At 47.1% G+C, this 18,229-nt stretch overlaps 1 protein-coding gene across 2 annotated transcripts in view; it reads left to right on the top strand.

Moving 5' to 3' along the window:
• Stk36 (serine/threonine kinase 36) overlaps window positions 1-12,592 on the top strand; it is a 31,534-nt gene extending 18,942 nt beyond the window's left edge. For both annotated transcript variants that reach the window (XM_038339967.1, XM_038339966.1), the window contains exons 15-27: window positions 560-710; window positions 1,457-1,584; window positions 2,381-2,485; window positions 3,140-3,238; window positions 3,326-3,414; window positions 3,663-3,726; window positions 3,888-3,998; window positions 6,481-6,555; window positions 7,367-7,538; window positions 7,770-7,917; window positions 8,129-8,276; window positions 8,822-9,568; window positions 10,545-12,592. In XM_038339967.1, the coding sequence (XP_038195895.1) occupies window positions 560-710; window positions 1,457-1,584; window positions 2,381-2,485; window positions 3,140-3,238; window positions 3,326-3,414; window positions 3,663-3,726; window positions 3,888-3,998; window positions 6,481-6,555; window positions 7,367-7,538; window positions 7,770-7,917; window positions 8,129-8,276; window positions 8,822-9,568; window positions 10,545-10,688 (2,181 nt within the window). In that variant the 3' untranslated portion in view covers window positions 10,689-12,592. The remainder of the gene's footprint in view (window positions 1-559; window positions 711-1,456; window positions 1,585-2,380; window positions 2,486-3,139; window positions 3,239-3,325; window positions 3,415-3,662; window positions 3,727-3,887; window positions 3,999-6,480; window positions 6,556-7,366; window positions 7,539-7,769; window positions 7,918-8,128; window positions 8,277-8,821; window positions 9,569-10,544) is intronic.
• Window positions 12,593-18,229: the final 5,637 nt, after the last annotated feature.

Here is an 18,229-nt window from a genome sequence, read left to right as displayed (position 1 = left end):
TGAATTTCTGAATTATTATACTTTTGTTCCACATTTTCAGAAATGTCATCTAGGGAGATGCTGATGAGAAATAAAAGGGTTAATTGGACAGATGTAAGAATGTGTGCATGGGAGCCAGGCGGTGGTGGCACCCGCTTTTAATCCCAGCACTTGGGAGGCAGAGGCAGGCAGATCTCTGTGAGTTCGAGGCCAGCCTGGTCTACAAGAGCTAGTTTCAGGACAGTTTCCAAAGCTACAGAGAAACCCTGTCTCAAAAAACCAAAAAAAAAAAAAGTGTGTGCGAAAGGGTTGAATCTCAGTACACAGAGAAAAAGAGAGAGAAAGGGAGAGAGTGATGGTGGGAGGGGAAAGAAAAAGGGAAGAATTCACCCCCAAATCTTCCCCTGTCAACCAGGAAGACTGTGGGTGCGTTTTCTTTTCCCTGGGAAGAATTCTTAGGCTAGACTACTGTCTCCGGGGCTCTTAACCCCTTTCCCGGGTTCCTGGGGTATTTCCTGGTTCTCACTAAAGCCCATTCAGGTTTCTGATACCCTGATGTCTCCACTCTTCTCCCCTTCAGTGCTTTGCTGTCCTGTGTGAAGCTGTGGACGGGAACAGCCGGGCCATCTCCAATGCCTTTTACTCCAGTCTGTTGACCACACAGCGCACTGTATTGGATGGGCTCCTTCATGGGCTAACAGTTCCACAGCTTCCTTTCCACATACCGCCAGGTGATCTGACCTTCTTGTTCCATGCCTAGGTCAGCCTATGCCCTTCCTACTTCTGCCACTAGAATGGCGCCTGCCTGGATCTTGGCAGGTGCTCAAAAGTGTAAATGGGCTTGGGGATGTAGCTCATTTGGTAGAGTGCTTACCTAGCATGAAGCCCTGGCCTTGATGGCACATACATGTAATCTTAGCACTCTGGAGGCAAAGGCAGGAGGATCAAGTTCAAAGTTATCTTCAGCTTCATAGTTTAAGGCTTGACTGGTGTTGCATGAGGAGGGTGGCCCTTTATTCCCTCCCAGCCGCCCGACTAGCTTACACCTGAAATAATCACACAGAAACTGTATTCATTTAAACACTGCCTGGCCCATTAGTCTAACTTCTTATTGGCCAACTCTTACATATTAGTTTAACCCATCGACTGTGACTTACGGGCAAGATTCTAACCAGTGTCCATCTCAGGCAGGAGATTCCTGGCTTCTGCCACTCTGCCCTTCTTTCCAGCATTCAGTTTTGTCTTCTACACCTACCTAAGTTCTGCCCTATCAGGCCAAGCAGTTTCTTTATTGATTAACCAATGAAAGCAACACATAAACAGAAGGACCTCCTGCACTAGACTGGGACATAATAAGACCCTGTCTCAAAAATGCAAAAAAGCAAAGAAAAACAAAACAAAAAAATCCTAAAAGGTTGACTTGGGGAACCTGTGAGAAACAGCCAGACTTACCAGTGTGCCTTTCCGTTCTCTGTAGGAGCCCCACAAGTGAGCCAGCCACTGCGGGAGCAGTGTGAAGATATACCCGGAGCCATCTCTTCCGCCCTGGCGGCCATGTGTACCGCTCCTGTGGGGCTGCCAAGCTGTTGGGATGCCAAGGAGCAGGTCTGAGACCCAAATTCTTGCTTTCTTCTCTGCAACTTGGGAACCAGGGAGTCTGGCCATGCTTGCTGCTGCTGAGAAACAGAAAAAATAAGCCTTGGCCTTCTCCTTACTCAGGATTTCCAAAAACAGACTCTCTCCTGCTGGTCTGGGCCACTTATTTGCTGTAGATGACTAGAATTCGAGAGAGGTGACCCAGACCCAGAAAGACAAATATCATATGTACTCACTCATAAGTGGCTTCGAGACATAAAGCAGAGAAAAACCAGCCTACAATTCACAACCCCAGAGAACATAGACAACAAAAAAGACCCTAAGAGAGACACACATGGATCCAATCTACATGAAAAGTAGAAAAAGACAAGCTCTCCTGAGTAAATTGGGAGCATGGGAGCCATGGGAGGGGGTAGAATGGGAGGAGAAGGGAAGGGAGGGAAGCAGAGAAAAAGATACAGCTCAATAAAAACAATAAAAAATAATAATAGTAAAATGACTAGAATTCCATACATTGGCTACCTGGCTCAGCAGTAACTGCCCAGGTGATAGGGCAGCCAATTGGAAGTCATTATGTTTCTCCAGGGTAAGGGGTCACACAAATTGCCCTTCCCTTTAGGCCTGCCTACATCAAGACCAAACTTGGGTAGGATCCAGTTCTCCACTGGCCATGGAGACTGGGCATGAGGGTTCTAGTGAACCTAAGAGGGGCCAGCAAGAGTCTGAGATTTCTGGCCAATTGAAGATGTGCAAGGAATGGAGGTAGAATAAGGGAGATGGGATTGAGCCGAGTTTGTCTCCATAGGTCTCATGGCATTTGGCCAATCAGCTGACTGAAGACAGCAGCCAACTGAGGCCAGCCCTTGTCTCTGGTCTGCGGCATCATATCCTATGCCTCCACCTTCTCAAGGTACTTCCTTCCCACAGCACTCAATGCCTGGGATTTCTTTTAACTCCCAGGAAAGGGAGGGAGAGGAGGAAAGAAGAAGGGAGGGAAGGAGAGAGAGAGAGAGAGAGAGAGAGAGAGAGAGAGAGAGAGAGAGAGAGAGAGAGAAGAGATGATCTGTGGCCAGGCATGGCGATGCTGGCCTTCAATCCCAGCACTCAGGAGGCAGGGGGAGGCTGATCTCTGTGAGTCAGAGACCAGCCTGCCAGCCTGGTCTACACAGTGAGTTCTGAGTCAGCCAGAACTCTCGAGGAGAAACGTTCCATGGGGAGGGTGGTTGAAAAGAGCATCCCATGATGGCACCCAGGAAGCAGAGAGAAAGGATAGGTATGGTGCAGCGGCATCTGGTTTTTCTTTCCCTTTGATTCCGTCCAGGCCCCAGCCTGTGGGATGCTGCCATATGCACATTCAGGACAGTTTTTCCACGCGTTGGAAAGGCCCTCACAGAAACACCCAGGTGTGCTTCACTTAGGCCCTTCTTACTACTGTCAAAATTGTCACAACCCCCACGTGTGGACACCAGCTCTACTGAGAGGCTTGCCTGCTTTTCAGCCGAGCCTTCCACTGTAGGACGCAGGGCTGTTCTGTCCACTGATAGGCTCCTTCCATCTTCCCTAGGTTCTCTACTCCTGCTGCTACATCAGTGAGCGTCTGTGCCGTATTCTGGGGCAAGAGCCCCTGGCCTTGGAGTCGCTGTTGATGCTGGTCCAGGGCAAGGTGAGCCAGCGGCACCTACGCGGCTGGGCACCTCATGCGCTCCTTCTCTCCCAGAAGTTGTTCTGATAGCTCAGGTTTCCTTTGTAGGTACAAGTAGCAGATTGGGAAGAGTCCACTGAGGTGGCACTCTATCTCCTGTCCCTTCTTGTCTTCCGGCTCCAAGATCTGCCTTCTGGGTGAGTCATAAAGTCAGGTCTCTCCACTAAAGTCTCCTTCCCTCGGAGCTATCCCTGACACTAGGTAAGAAGGGCACCCTCTAGCTTTTTCCTAGAAGGCACTGAGACAGAGAGAACAAAGAACAGGCCTGGTTCTCATCACCTCTGGGCCTCAGGGGTAGATGCAGCGTGGGTGGAGAGTGCAGTACAGGGCGAGGGGGGACGCTGACCAGCCCACTGTAACCCTCCATGGTCTCTGTCTATTCTAGGATGGAGAAGCTAGGCAGTGAGGTCGCCGCTCTCTTTACCCGCTCACACGTCGTCTCTCTCGTGGTGAGCTTTCGCCCTTCTCCCCTCGCCTTCCACCCCTTCCTCTGACCCCCTTGGGAGCAGATGGCCTTTGTCCTATTTGCAGCTGTTTCTGCAAGCATCTGTCATGTCCTGAACACCATTCAGATTCATATGGCCCTCCTTTTCCTCTACCCTTCCCACAGAATGCAGCAGCCTGTCTTTTAGGACAGCTTGGTCAGCAGGGCGTGACCTTTGACCTCCAGCCCCAGGAATGGATGGCAGCAGCTGCACACGCCTTGTCTGCCCCTGCAGAGGTGAGGTACTGGGGAGGGCCAGATGTGGCTCCTGTGAGCCCAACACCAGGACAGCCCTCCTGGGGAAAGACCAGATCCAGTAAGCCCCTCTTTAGCCAGGCGGTGGTGGCTCCCACCTTTAATCCCAGCACTTGGGAGGCAGAGGCAGGCAGATCTCTGTGAGTTTGAGGCCAGTCTGGTCTACAGAGCTAGTTTCAGGACAGGCTCCAAAGCTACAAGGAGGCCCTGTCTTGAAAAAAGAAAGAGAAGGAGAAGAAGAAAAGAAGCCCCTCTTCCTCTCCTTTGCCACCAGACAGTGGGTTGCTCTAAACCAGGGCTGATCAGGGCCTCTTCAAAGATGGAGGCAGGGAGGGAAAGAAAGGAAGCTGCCCAGTTACCTGAGGCGAGAGCTTCCCCTGTCCAGTTACCTGAGGCGAGAGCTTTCCCTGTCCAGTTACCTGAGGCGAGAGCTTCCCCTGTCCCGTTATCTGAGGCGAGAGCTTCCCCTGCCCAGTTACCTGAGGCGAGAGCTTCCCCTTGTCCAGTTACCTGAGGCGAGAGGTTTCTCTCTGTCCGTTATCTGAGATGAGAGGGTCCCCCCCACCAGTTATCTGAGGTAAGAGGGTCCCCTGCCTGCTTCAGTCCCCTCCAGGAGTCTGAAGTCCTTCCTTATGCTTTAACCTTATCCCTCCTCACTCTGTTTTTTCTGCTTTTTCTCCTGAATAAGCATGGAGAAGTGGGTGATACCCTGTGTGTTCTTTAGGAACCCAGGCCATTATGTAGCCTCCTGATTTGCTTTTTTTCCTTTTCCTTTTCAGGCCCTTTGGAACTCTTTTTGTTTGTTTTGTTTTCCCTGTGCAACATTCCTAGCTGTTCTGGAACTTGCTCTGGTAGACCAGGCTGGCCTCGTACTCACAGGGAATTCACCTGCCTCTGCCTCCCAAGTGCTGAGATTAAAGGCGTGTGCCACCACCGCTGGCTTTGTGTGTGTGTGTGTGTGTGTGTGTGTGTGTGTGTGTGTGTGTGTGTAGTCCTAGCTGTTCTGGAACTTAATTTGTAGACCAGACTGGCTATGAACTCACTGAGATCTACCTGCCTCTGCTTCCTGAGTACTGGAACTAAAGGTGTGCACCATCACTGCCTGGCAAAAGTAATCCCTCCCAACACACATAAATTTGGAACTCTTAATTCCTTCATTTTGGAAAAAGGATAGACTTCATAGTCATATAATTGTCATTCTTATATATGTAGAATTTCTTGACTTTGTAACATATCACATCTCCCACAAACACACTTGGAAGCTTAGACACAACAGATGTTGTAAAAGTTGCCTGCTTGTCCTTGAGAAAGCTGACCTTCAGAGAGATTGTTTCACTAGCTAAAACAGTAACATTCACCCAGTTCCTCTTCCCCTGATCCTGTTCAGACAGTTCCTCAGGCCCTGTATTCCACCTTAGAGGTGACTCTGTTTTGCCGCTCTGTGGCACCATCACCGACCTGCTTGGGTTTATTTGTGTCTTGTGTGTCCTGGTCTCTTGGCTACTCAAGGATTCCTCCTCTATTGTTTGTTCTCTTCACGGCCACCAGAGAGAGCATTTTAAAGGAAAAATATGGCCTCCCATTAATGCAATGCTTTTTGAACATAGAATTGTATGTTGAGTGCTTGTACTATTCTAAATTCTGATAGAAAAACAGTGGATGCGGTATTACAACTAGTGCTGATGTGGAGCGTAGGTCATACTGTGTAAATCTTCATTGGCTTCCCACTGCTTATAGGAAACAGTTCAGCTGTAGACCAGTGCTTCTCAACCTGTGGATTGCAACCCCTTTGAGGGGCGCATATCAGATATTTACATTATGATTCACAACAGTAGCAAAATTGCAGTTATGAAGTAGCAATGAAATAATTTTATGGTTGGGGGTCAGCACAATGTGAGGAACTGTGTTAAAGGATCGCAGTGGAAGGGGGGTTGAGAACCCCTGCTCTAGACTGTCACAGCCTGTCTGAGGCCAGTGGACTATAAAGGGTTCCATTTGTTTCCTGAATTGAGTATGAACTTGTAGGCCTACCAGCTTTCCTGTATGCTGTGATCTGCACTTCTTAGGATAGCCTGCCTTTCTAAAGACACCCTCCCTTTTCTGTCTTTACATTTATCTCCTTAGTTTGCAGTGCTAGAGAGTGAACCCGGGCCTGACACAACCTTGGTAAATGTCCAGCCCTGCCTTTAAAATGTCTCCTGCCTCTAGGAGGCACTGATGGCACATTCATCTGTGTAGCCAACTTCTTGTTTAGCAAACATCTTCCTAAACTAGAATTGGTTTTGGACCCAAAAGCTTCTCCTACTAGACTGTCTGTCTTTAGGAACATGATGGAAGAATAGTAAAGAACCAAAACTCCTAAATCCAAAACTTGTCCCAGCCTGCCCGGCTAAGGTGCTGGGAGCCTGGTTTGGGGAGCTACCTCCTCCCTCTTGACTATGTTCCTCTTGCCTCTCTCCAACAGGTCCGGCTGACTCCACCGTGCAGCTGTGGCTTCTACGATGGCCTCCTCATTCTTCTGCTTCAGCTCCTTACCCAGGTACAGGTGTGCTGTGAGCTGGGGAGCAGCAGAGAGAGGGACTGGGCATATTTCTGAGCCACTGGCAGATAAAATGAGGAAGCGGCCCATGCTTGCCTGTCCTCACGCTGCTGTTAGCCTTACCTTACTAGCCTGAACCTCACGCCCACCCTCAGCAGGAACCCTGAAGTGAGCTGTTCAACTGCACTCCCCCGGGGACCCAGGGAGAAAAGAGCTTCTCTGGGGTCTGGATTTAGGATTTGGGTTCATGGATTTTTATTATTGTTGTTTAGATGAAATTTCTTCACTAAGAGGTAGGAAGATCAAGGAGTTCCGGGCCAACCTTGGCCACATAGTGAGTTTGAACTAGCCTGAGGTACATAAGCTCCTGTCTCAACATACCAAAAAAAATTTAATAAGCCTTGTACACAACTTGGCCTTGACATGAGCTGATCTGAACAGGATAATTTTTCCTGGTTTTCCATAGGTACATACAGAGGTTGAGAGATTGGGTTAGATTATAATAGGAAAGGGACATAAATTGGGTGTGGTGGTGGATTTACCATCCTAGGGTTTGAGAGCCTGAGGCAGGAGGATCACAAGTTTGAGGGCAGCCTGAATACATTAGATGCTATTTTCTAAAATGAAGGAAAGGAAGAAGGGAGGGAGAAAAGGAGGAAAGATAAGGGGAAATGGGAAAGGAAAGTACAGAAATATTAGCTAGGAAGTCAGAAGGAGTGATTTCAGTGACTCTATTTCCCTGTATGGTTAAGGACAGAAATGACAAAGGGAATCTGGATCCCTGACTTGTGCATACCCTCCTCTCTAACAGGGGAAGCCTGGCCTGATCAGGGATGTGGCTGCTTCCGAGGTGTGGACCATTCTGTGGCACCGCTTTTCCATGGCCCTGCGGCTACCTGAGGAGGTGACTGCACAGGAAGACGACCTGTCACTGTCAAGTCCACCCAGCCTGGAGCCCGACTGGACACTGATTTCACCCCAAGGTGTCTTTCTCTTATCATAGCTCCATTTGTAGAGGTCCCATTTCAGAAGGAGGCAGCTTAGAGCTGGGTTAGCCCACAGATAATTGCTCCTCCTGAGTGCAGAGAGGGTGGTAGAGTCTATAATGGACTTGCTTACCAATAGGGAACAGAAAGGACCAGGTAAGTCCTGGGATCCTTGGCATCTGGTCATCGTGCTGGCTTCACTGGGTGTGCATTCTCTGTTGTTTTCAGGCACAGCCGCCTTGCTGAGCCTTGCCATGGCCATCTTCACCCAGGAGCCCCAGTTATGCCTGAGCCACCTGTCCCAGCATGGAAGTATCCTCATGGTGACCCTGAAGCACCTGCTTTCTCCCAGCTTCTTGCATCACCTGAGTCAAGCGTGAGTCTGAATTAGAAACAGGAGACTCAAAGTCGAGCCAACAGGGAGTGAAGGTGGGGGCAGGAGAGAAGTAGCTGACAGCTTGATTTATATTACTAGAAGTGGGGTAAGGATTAGGCTGGAAACCCAAGGAGTTGCTGAGATTGGGAGAGAAAACTTGAAGTGAGGGAGGGAAGCGTCAAAGAGTAAGCTTGTTTTGCTCCCTTCCTAGGCCTCAGGGACCCAAGTTTCTCCCTGTTGTGGTACTCTCCGTGTGCCAGCTGCTCTGCTTCCCTTTTGCCCTGGATGTGGATGCTGACCTCCTTGTAAGCATCTTGGCTGACTTCAGGGACTCAGAAGTTGCCGTCTACCTGCTTCAGGTACTTGGAGAGGTGATCCCGGTGTGATGGTGGGAAAGGAAGATGGCCAATGTTGTATCCTCTGACTTGTATCCCAATAGCTGCAGGGCTCTCCGAGGCCCTCACAGAGGAGGGCATCAGCTTGACCAAAGTGCTGGAGTGGAGGCAGCACTCAGACCCAAACAGACATGCACCTGAAGCTGAGCTAGGGTCTCCTCTGTCCACTGGTCTCTTGTCTGGTTCTATTGGAACTCACTAGGGAGGCCAGGCACTGTAGCTCGGCTCCTTGGTCAGGAATTACTGCCTTGGAACTCTTTGACAATATGCCGTGGATATTTGGAGGCAGCAACTGTGCCCTTGCAGAGCCAGGTGCAAGTGTGTAGAAAGGCCCTGCTCTTGAGCTTCACATGAGTTTCCTGCATTGTCTATGGGGCTCTGCTCTGCCTCCAAGAATGTTTCTCTCCTTGACTTGGCATTTCTCTTGCCCAGCTTCGGGCTTTGCCTTCCCCATTGCAGTGTACCTTTCCCTCTCCTGAACCCCTTTACCTGAACTCTCCTTTCTCCAGGTCTGCTGCCACCACCTTCCATTGTTACAAGCCGAACTACCCATTGGTCTCCTTACACGCCTGGCCCTCATGGATCCCACGTCTCTCAAGCAGTTTGTGGACACAGTGACTACCTCCCCCAGAACCATCGTCTCATTCCTCTCTGTTGTCCTGCTGAGTGACCAGCCTCCTATGATCTCCGACCTTCTGTCCCTGCTGACCCACACAGCCCGGGTGCTGTCCCCCAGCCACTTGTCCTTCATCCAAGAGCTCCTGTCTGGCTCTGACGAATCCTATCGGCCATTGCGGAGCCTCCTGGGCCACTCAGAGAACACTGTGCGGGTCCGTGCTTATGGGCTTCTGGGACACTTACTACAACACAGCATGGCCCTACGTGGGGCACTGCAGAGCCAGGCTGGCCTGCTCACCCTTCTGCTGCTAGGGCTGGGAGACAAGGACCCTGCTGTGCGGCGCAGTGCCAGCTTTGCTGTGGGCAATGCAGCCTACCAGGCTGGTCCCTTGGGACCTGCCCTGGCAGCTGCAGTGCCCAGTATGACCCAGCTGCTTGAAGATCCTCAGGACGGTATCCGGCGCAATGCCGCTTTGGCTCTGGGCAATCTGGGACCTGAAGGATTGGGAGCAGAGCTATTACAGTGCCAAGTACCCCAGCGGCTCCTAGAAATGGCATGTGGAGATCCTCAGCCAACTGTCAAGGAGGCCGCCCTCATTGCCCTTCGGAGCCTCCGACAAGAGCCCTGTATTCATCAGGTAAAGCCAGGGGATTTATGAGCCCTGAGGCCCCTGCAGTTCACAGCATTTCTCTAGTGTAATTTGTGAAGACCTAGGAAGCCTAGAAGTACAAACTATGTCCCTGTCTGGGTGTAAGAAACTCAAAGACAGTCTGTTGGAGATGGGTTTCCCATTTGCTCTCTCCCACCCTGGAGAAGGGAAGGAGAAATGGAAGGCTCCACAGAGCTAGGACATACCTGAGATCCCAAGAATCGTAGCTTATCTCTTCCAGACACAAAACAGGAGGGAGATGGGAGAAAACCATGAAGATGCCAACTGTTTTTGTACTGTGCTAGGCATTTTACCTTTATTACCTGGTTTAAGCTATTATTACCATGATTTTGTAAGCGAGGAAACCGAAGCATAAATAATTTAGTGACTTGTCAAGGTTACAATGCTACCCGTTGAGACTGGGCTTTTGAGCTCATAAGTTTGGGTCTAGAGCCTATACTCATCAAGTACTATCTTATTTTGCTTCCTCTGCTTGATATTGAGTCTCTAAAACTCCCAGGGGGAGTTGCATCTGAGAGATCACAGAGTGGAGTATGTCAGTGTGGTAGCATTTGAGTGACGGCATTGGACAGGGTGGTGCTGGCACTAAATGAGTTCCCACAGTCCATCTAGGGAAACAATGAAAGGGATGCTTGGTTGGAAATGAGAGACCCGCTGGGAAGCAGACCCGCCTGTCAGTCACTGCTGCTTTCCTTAACCTCTTACTGGCGACAAGTGACCGGATCCCTTGGTGTGTTGATTTTATGCTCAATACCAAAGAGAGTGGAAATAAATACCTGGGTCTTATTGATTCATAGCTCGCGAGATTTCTTGTCTCGATCAGTCTATCCTGAATCCCCCAAAGGCCCATTTCTCTTTTCTTGGCTTTTGTTGCCAAGAATGTGCCAACACCACCATTTTTCACCCTTACATCATATTCTGCCATTTATTTCCTATTCCATAGGTGCTGGTGTCCCTGGGTGCCAGTGAGAAGTTAGCCTTGCTTTCTTTGGGGAATCAGTTACTGCCGAACAGCAGCGCCAGGCCTGCCTCTGCCAGACATTGCCGGAAGCTCATCCACCTCCTGAGGCCAACTCACAGCACATGACCCCAGATCCCTGGGGTCACTATCCTTGTTCTGCCAAATCTTCCTTCTTCTCCTACCCAAGGTACTAACTCAGCCGAGAGCTGAAGAGACTGAAAGAGAATGATAAGCTGCCAACGAGCAAAAAACTAGAAGAGATTTTCATATTAAAGCTCCTTCCTTTCCCTAGATTCACGATGATTTGATTCAGTAAGCTTCATCATTGTTGGTGCCAGAGAAAATTCTGTCCTTTCTACATGCAGGGGTCTTTCTACCACAATGTGCCTTTAACCCCAGGACCATGCCACCTACCCAGGCCTTAGGAAGACATCTTCCTTTCTGAATCTCCTGTGATCTGCCTAGATCTTCCTTTCTGAATCCTGTGGTCTGCCTAGATCTTCCTTTCTGAATCCCCTGTGATCTGCCTAGATCTTCCTTTCTGAATCCTGTGGTCTGCCTAGATCTTCCTTTCTGAATCCCCTGTGATCTGCTATTTTTGCCTCCTTTACACCAGTCTCCATCTCAGGTCTCGCCTGTGGAGATGTCATCACCCTATTATTAGGGGAGGGAGTATGTGTGTGTATAAATTATATATATATATTCTACTTGTAAACACTTATTGGAAAATGTGCCTCACCCTACTTGAAGCTTCCAAGGTAAGGAGAGGGAGGCTCTCATCTAACAGTATGTGTATTAGGAAGCTTAACTGAGACAAGCTTCCAGGGCCCTGATTTCTCCATCCAGTAAATCCTCTTAATATGGCTCAGTGGTGAGTGTTTTGCTGCTTATGTATGAGGTTCTGGGTTCAGTCCCCAGCAGAAAGGGGAGGGGGAAGAAAGGTGCCTTGATGTCCTTCCTTGATTAAGTTTGTAAGAAATGAAAGATAAGTGTGCTTATCTATATTTTATAAGGAGTTTTCTTACTATCTACTGTATTTAGTTACATTTGAGCAAAAGTAAGATTTCTCTAAGGCCCTCCTTAATTTCTTGCTCTCCATTTTATTTTAATTCAACACACACACATGCACACACACACACCACACACACACACACACATACACCACACACTCACCTTCCTGTGCACCAGATACTGTGCCTGTCACAGTTTCCATTCTGACAAGAAGAATAGGAAGCTTATTAAAATAAGTGAACTGAAGCTGGGTGGGATGGCAACTGTTAAAGAGGCTGAAGCAGGAAGATGACAGTCTCAGGAATCTAAGACCAGCCAGAACAACATAACAAGAGCCAGTCTCACAAAGTAAGCTAATTAGATAAACTACGTAGAAAGGTGATTATAAAAAAATGCTCTGGAATTGGGCTGGAGAGATGGCTCAGAGGTTAAGAGCACTGCTTGCTCTTCCAAAGGTCCTGAGTTCAATTCCCAGTAACCACATGGTGGCTCACAACCATCTGTAATGAGGTCTGGTGCCTTCTTCTGGCCTGCAGGCATACACAGAATATTGTATACATAGTAAATAAATAAATATTTTTTTAAAAATGCTCTGGAATTTAAAAAGTCAAGAAAAGGGCTTAAGAAGCACCAAGCTGGTCATGTTCCCATACCCACCTGCCCTCAGTTCACTCACAAAATATCTAATTTCCCCTTCCCACAGAGATCTGGGTGTCTCCCCATGAACCTTCTTTCTACCTAGCCTCTCTGGGGCTGTGGATTATAGCATGGTTTTACAGCTAATATCGACTCATGAGTGAGTACATACACCATGTTTGTCTTTCTTGATCTGAGTTACCTCACTCAGGATGTTTTTTTTCTAGTTCCATCCATTTGCCTTTAAACTTCCTTGTTTTTGGAAGTTGAGTAATACTCCATTGTATAAATGTACCACATTTTTGTTATCCATTCCTCTGCTGAAGGATATCTAGGTTGTTTCCAAAGTTCTGGCTATTACAAATAAAGCTGCTATGAATCAGCTGAGCAAGTGTCCTCGTGGTATGACTGAGCATCCTTTGGGGATATACCCAAGAGCACTATAGCTGGGTCTTGTGGTAGGTTAATAACCAGTTTCCTTAGAAACTGCCACCCTGATTTCCGAAGTGACTGTACAAGTTGAACAAGAGCAATCAGGTTGGCATGGGGAGTAATGAAAGGGACTCCTGGAAAGGGGGGGCATTTCGGGGTTTCATAAAAACCTGGTACAAGGGAATCTCCCAGTAACCTACAAGGAAGACCCCAGCTTAGACTGCTAGCAAAGGCAGATACATAGCCTAAATTGGCTCATCTCTTGTGACCAGGTTGGTGCCTAGCCCAGTTGTCATCAGAGAGAGTCATCCAGCAACTGATGCAGATACAGACACATAGCCAAACATTAGGTGGATTTCAGGGAATCCTGCAGAAGAGCAGAAGAGGAAAAAGAATTGTAAGAGCCAGAGGTGTCGAGGACACAAGAAAACTCACAGAATCAACTAGGCTGGGCTCATAGGGGCTCAAAGAGACTGAACAATCAGGGAGCCTGCATGGGACTGACCTAGGCACTCTGCATATTTGTTACAGTGTGTAGGTTGGTCTTGTGGAACTCCAAATGGTGGGAACAGGGGCTGTCTCTGACTCTTTTACAGTCTGTTGGTCACCTTGCCCAGCCTTAATACATGAGGAGGTGTTTAGTCTCACTGCAACTTGATATGCCATGCTCTGTTGATACTCATGGGAGACCTGCCCTTTCCTAAACAGAAACTAAGCAAGAGTGGATTGGGGGTTGGGAACAGAGGGAGGGTGGGAGGGGGGCAGGGACTGGGAGGAGAGGAGGGAGGGAAAAATGCTGCCAGGATGTAAAATAAGAAAACAAATTTATTGGAAAAAAAGTGCTAAGCTGAATGGGTCAGGTGGGCCCTTACCTAAAAGGTGCAACTGAGCTCACGCTTGAAGGAAGTAGAGTGCACAGTGCAGTCATCTGAGGAAAAGACCTAGGTGCCGAGGACGGTCATTTCCAAGGCCCTGATACCATGCCTGCCCTGCTGTGGAGTGGTCAGGAAGCCAGGTTACAAAAGAGCAAAGCTGAAGAGCAGCAGGCATGGCGTCTCACCCCGTAACTCCATCACTAGGTAGACAGAAGCAGGGTTGTGAATTTAAAGCCAAAATTCCAATACAGCAGCAAAACACTCAAAACCTAGAAAACAAAATAAAGTATCACCCAAAAAGAAAAAAACAAAACACCAAATTATAACTAAAAATGCACACAAAAAACCTGTAGAGCCCTTTTTTGTTGTTGTTGACCAGTCAACTACCACTGAACATTAGATCTGCCCTGGAGTGTTATTTATTGAAGAAACTGATTTGCCTTCTCCCAGGAGATATAAATGACAACTCCATTGTTAACTGTAGGACCCACCCATGATAAGGGCCACCCAGCCATTATCACCTGCCAGTGTAGCACTGATAAGCTTAATGAAGGCCTGGGTCTTGGCACATTACCCTGAGGCAATACCTGGCTGCAGGAAGGACCACAAACTGAAATTACCCAGACACCATCCAAAGGAAATGCCTTAGGTTCCAACCCTTGTAGATAGGATCACCTGCCAGTACACTCACCAGGACACCCCTAGACAAATGTCAGCCAGTCAGGGATCCTGAACCTTAGAAATCCCTCTCCCCCACCTTTACTACTATAAAAACCCAACTCTGAGCACGGGGCTCTCTGATTATTCCAGCATGTTGGACCCACGGAAAGACTGACTTTGCAAACTTGTACACAATAAAGGCTCTTTGCTTTTACATATAGAACTTGGTCTTGTTGGTTTTGGGGGGACTTTGCGGATCTGGGCATAACATTAACCTAGTGGCTAGGTTTACATTTTTAAAAAATAAAATAAAATAAGATAAAACAAAAATTATCACACCACAGCCAAACAAGAAAATCCAACAGAAAGAAAGGAACCCAAGAGAAGGTACAAGAATCGGAGACCCACGCCTTCTCACACTTGGGAACCCCATAGAGTCATTAAATGGAAGCCATAATATAATGGCAGAGGACCTGGTACAGACCCATGCACACCCTGTGCACGCTGCATCAGTCCCCGTGAGCTCATATGAGCTTTGCTCGTGTTGACTTAGAAGGTCTTGTTTTACTGGTGCTCTCTATCCCCTCTGGTTCTTATACTCTTTCTGCCTCCTCTTCTGCAGGGTTCTCTGAGCTCTTAGGGCAGGGATTTGATGGACTGAGTGTTCCAAGAACTCTCACTTTCTGCATAATGTCTGGCTATGGGTCTCTGTATTTGTTCCCATCTCCTGCAGGAGGAATGATGGTTGAACCAGGCACTATATTTTCTTTTCTTTTTTAGGGCCAGCATTTTTTATTTATATTTATTATTATTATTGTTTTGCCATAGGTCCCTGGGCTATCTAGTCTCAGGTTCTTGGTCACCCAAGCAGTATCCGGTACGTGTTCCTTCTCATGAAGTGGGCCTTAAGTCAGATCAGATACGGTTGGTTGCTCCCATAGGCTTTGTGCCGTGATTGCCCTAGCATATCTTGCAGGGAGAGGGTTTGGGGCTGGCTTGGTGCTTATGTTTCTCTTTTGATAGTGTGCGGAGTGCTTTCCTATAACAAAGATGTTGGAACATAGGGATGAAGACTCCATGCAGGTGCTAGCTTCATATCTCAGTGTTGCCTTCAGCAATGGGGCCTTGTCAGTTTGTGGAGAGAAACCTAGTCTGGGCAACAGCTCGGTTGTTTGGGGGAATCCCAGGGGGCCCCTTTGGCTAACAATTCAATTTGATGACTGTATTTTGAAGCTGATTTTCCCTCAAAGATAAACTAGAGGAACTTAAGAAATATTCCCCTAGTTAGATAGTTAACTAAAGCCAGGCGGTGGTGGGGCATGCCTTTAATCCCAGCACTTGGGATGCAGAGGCAGGCAGATCTCTGTGAGTTCAAAGCCAACCTGGTCTACCAGAGCTAGTTCCAGGACAGGCTCCAAAGTTATAGAGAAATCTTGTCTCAAAAAACAAAACAAAACAAAACAAAAGAAAGATAGTTAACTAACTACTAGCTTGAAATATCTTACCTGCTATATAAAAATTTGATGGACACTATCATAAAGAACAATAATTGAGGGCTGGAGAGATGGCTCAGAGGTTAAGAGCACTGATTGTTATTCCAGAGGTTCTGAGTTCAATTCCCAGCAACCACATGGTGGCTCATAACCATCCACGATAAGATTTGGCGCCCTCTTCTGGCCCGCAGGTGTACATGCAGACAGAATATTGGATACATAATAAATAAATAAAACCTTTTAAAAAAAGGAAAAGAAAGAACAGTAATTGAGTAAAAGGAAACAGTAAGAAAATGGGCCCCTCATCTTTGAGAGCACACACTGAAAGGGCAGCAATGTCTCAATGTTGCAGGATGTCCTGAGCGTGCTGAGCTGGATTTGAAAACCGTCTGAGCAACATCTCCTGAGTAAATGGAGACAATCATAGGTGAGGGTAGAAGGGGAGGGGAGTGGAAGGGAGGGAGAAGAGAAAAACATATAGCTCAATTAAAAACAAATTACAAAAAAACGTTTTTTGTTAGGTCAAACACTGGGCTGGGCAATAAGTGACTTCCCAAAGGACTAAGGGAACTGGTGCTGCACCTCAGTTGCTAGAGTGCTTGGCTCAGCACACACAGAACTCCGCATTTGATTCCCTAGCCTGCGTAAACTGGGCATCACGGTGCATACTGAACCCTAACACTAATGAAGGCACACTAACCCGCTCGAACATGTGGCTCTGGCAGGCCTTGCCCTTCTCACCACTCCCTCTGCCTTGGTAAACACTGTTAGATTACATTCCTAAAGCTAGCCACCAAGGTCTATTCCCTTCTTCCACTGCTTCCTCCTGAGGCTGACTACCAAAGTCCAACAATCAAAAGACCCCTTTGGCTCCTCTAATTAACATGCTCAATTAAAATTAAACACCTCATCCTAACAGGGTTTTCCCTTTTACCTTTATAAACTGCCTTTTGCCTATGTGCATGTCTGTCTCCCTTCTATCCAGAAGCAGAACTTTGCTCCCTTGACCTTCTCCCTCAGCCTCTTCTCCTCTACCACCACATCCTAGCCCATTTTAACACAGACCTCCCCTTTTATTCCTATAAAAATTAACACCAGGAAGGTCATTTGCTGCTGTTTTCTGCTTGAGTCAGGAAGCAGCCACATTAACTTTTCTTCCCTGCCTAATAAAGGATCTCTCAGGGCTGGAGAGATGGCTCAGTGGTTAAGAGCACTACCTGCTCTTCCAAAGGTCCTGAGTTCAATTCCCAGCAACCACATGGTGGCTTACAACCATCTGTAATGAGATCCAGTGCCCTCTTCTGGCCTGCAGGTTAAAAACATGAAGGCAGAAAGAACATTGTATACATAATAAATAAATAAATCTTTTTAAAAAATAAAGGATCTCTCTGTAAAAACAAAACAAAACAAATCAAAAAATGGTCTGAGGATATGGAATTTGGAGAATGTCTGAAAGACTGAAGGATTTGGGCCAGTGTTGGTTTTATATGTATGAGTGTTTTAATTTTGCTTAGGGGTTGAAGGAAGCTTAAGGTTTTCCTTAAGGGTTCCTCTATGCATTTCTTTTTAAAAATTATCACATCATAGTTAAAAAACTATTCAAAGTAACCCACAAGGTAAAGAAGAGTAAGAATAATACAAAGAACCTCAGTCTTCCCTTTGCCCAGATTTGTTGTATGATGATTTACTCTTTTGACTTTGGGGGGACCCACCACCCAGCTTCCAAATAAACCACACACGAGGCTTATTCTTACTTACGAATGCCTGGCCTTAGCTTGGATTGTTTCTAGCTAGTTTTTCTTTTCTTTTCTTTTCTTTTTTTTTTTTTTTTTTTTTTTTTTTTGGTTTTTCGAGACAGGGTTTCTCTGTAGCTTTGGAGCCTGTCCTGGAACTAGCTCTTGTAGACCAGGCTGGTCTCGAACTCACAGAGATCCGCCTGCCTCTGCCTCCCGAGTGCTGGGATTAAAGGCGTGCACCACCGCCGCCCGGCTAGTTTTTCTTATTTTAAACTATCCTGCCTACCTTTTGTCTCTGGGCTTTTTCCTTTTCTTACTTCTGTAATCTGACACTCTTACTCTGTGGCTGGCTGGCTGGGTGGCTGGAACAAGAACATTCTTGTTCTCTTTTTCCTCCTCCTCCTTGTTTCTCCTTCTATTCATGCTCTCTGCCTGTCAGCTCTGCCCATCCTTGCTCCTGCCTCGCTATTGGCCCTTCAGTTCTTTATTAGACCATCAGGTGTTTTAGACAGGCAAAGAATCGCAGCTTCACAGTTAAACAGATGCAGCATAGACAAAAGTAACAGACCTTAAAATAATATTTCCCAATATTTCCCCTTTTCTCTTTTTAAACAAAAATGAAAAGTTTTAACTTTAACATAGTAAGACTATATACAATAAGAACAATTATCAAATAAAGATTGCATTCACAATGCACTGAATTCCAATTCACTTGTATATAGTAATTTAAATATAATACTCCATAATCTATCCTTAGTAAATCCAAAATTTTATACTTAATTACTTTCTATCATATCTAAGGAAGACTGCAACTATAACTGTCA

The sequence above is a fragment of the Arvicola amphibius genome, chromosome 8 (assembly GCF_903992535.2).
Source record: "Arvicola amphibius chromosome 8, mArvAmp1.2, whole genome shotgun sequence".
NCBI classification, from domain to species: Eukaryota; Metazoa; Chordata; class Mammalia; order Rodentia; family Cricetidae; genus Arvicola; species Arvicola amphibius.
The sequence above is the reverse complement of the archived record's forward strand: the minus strand, read 5'-3'. Positions and strand labels throughout refer to the sequence as shown.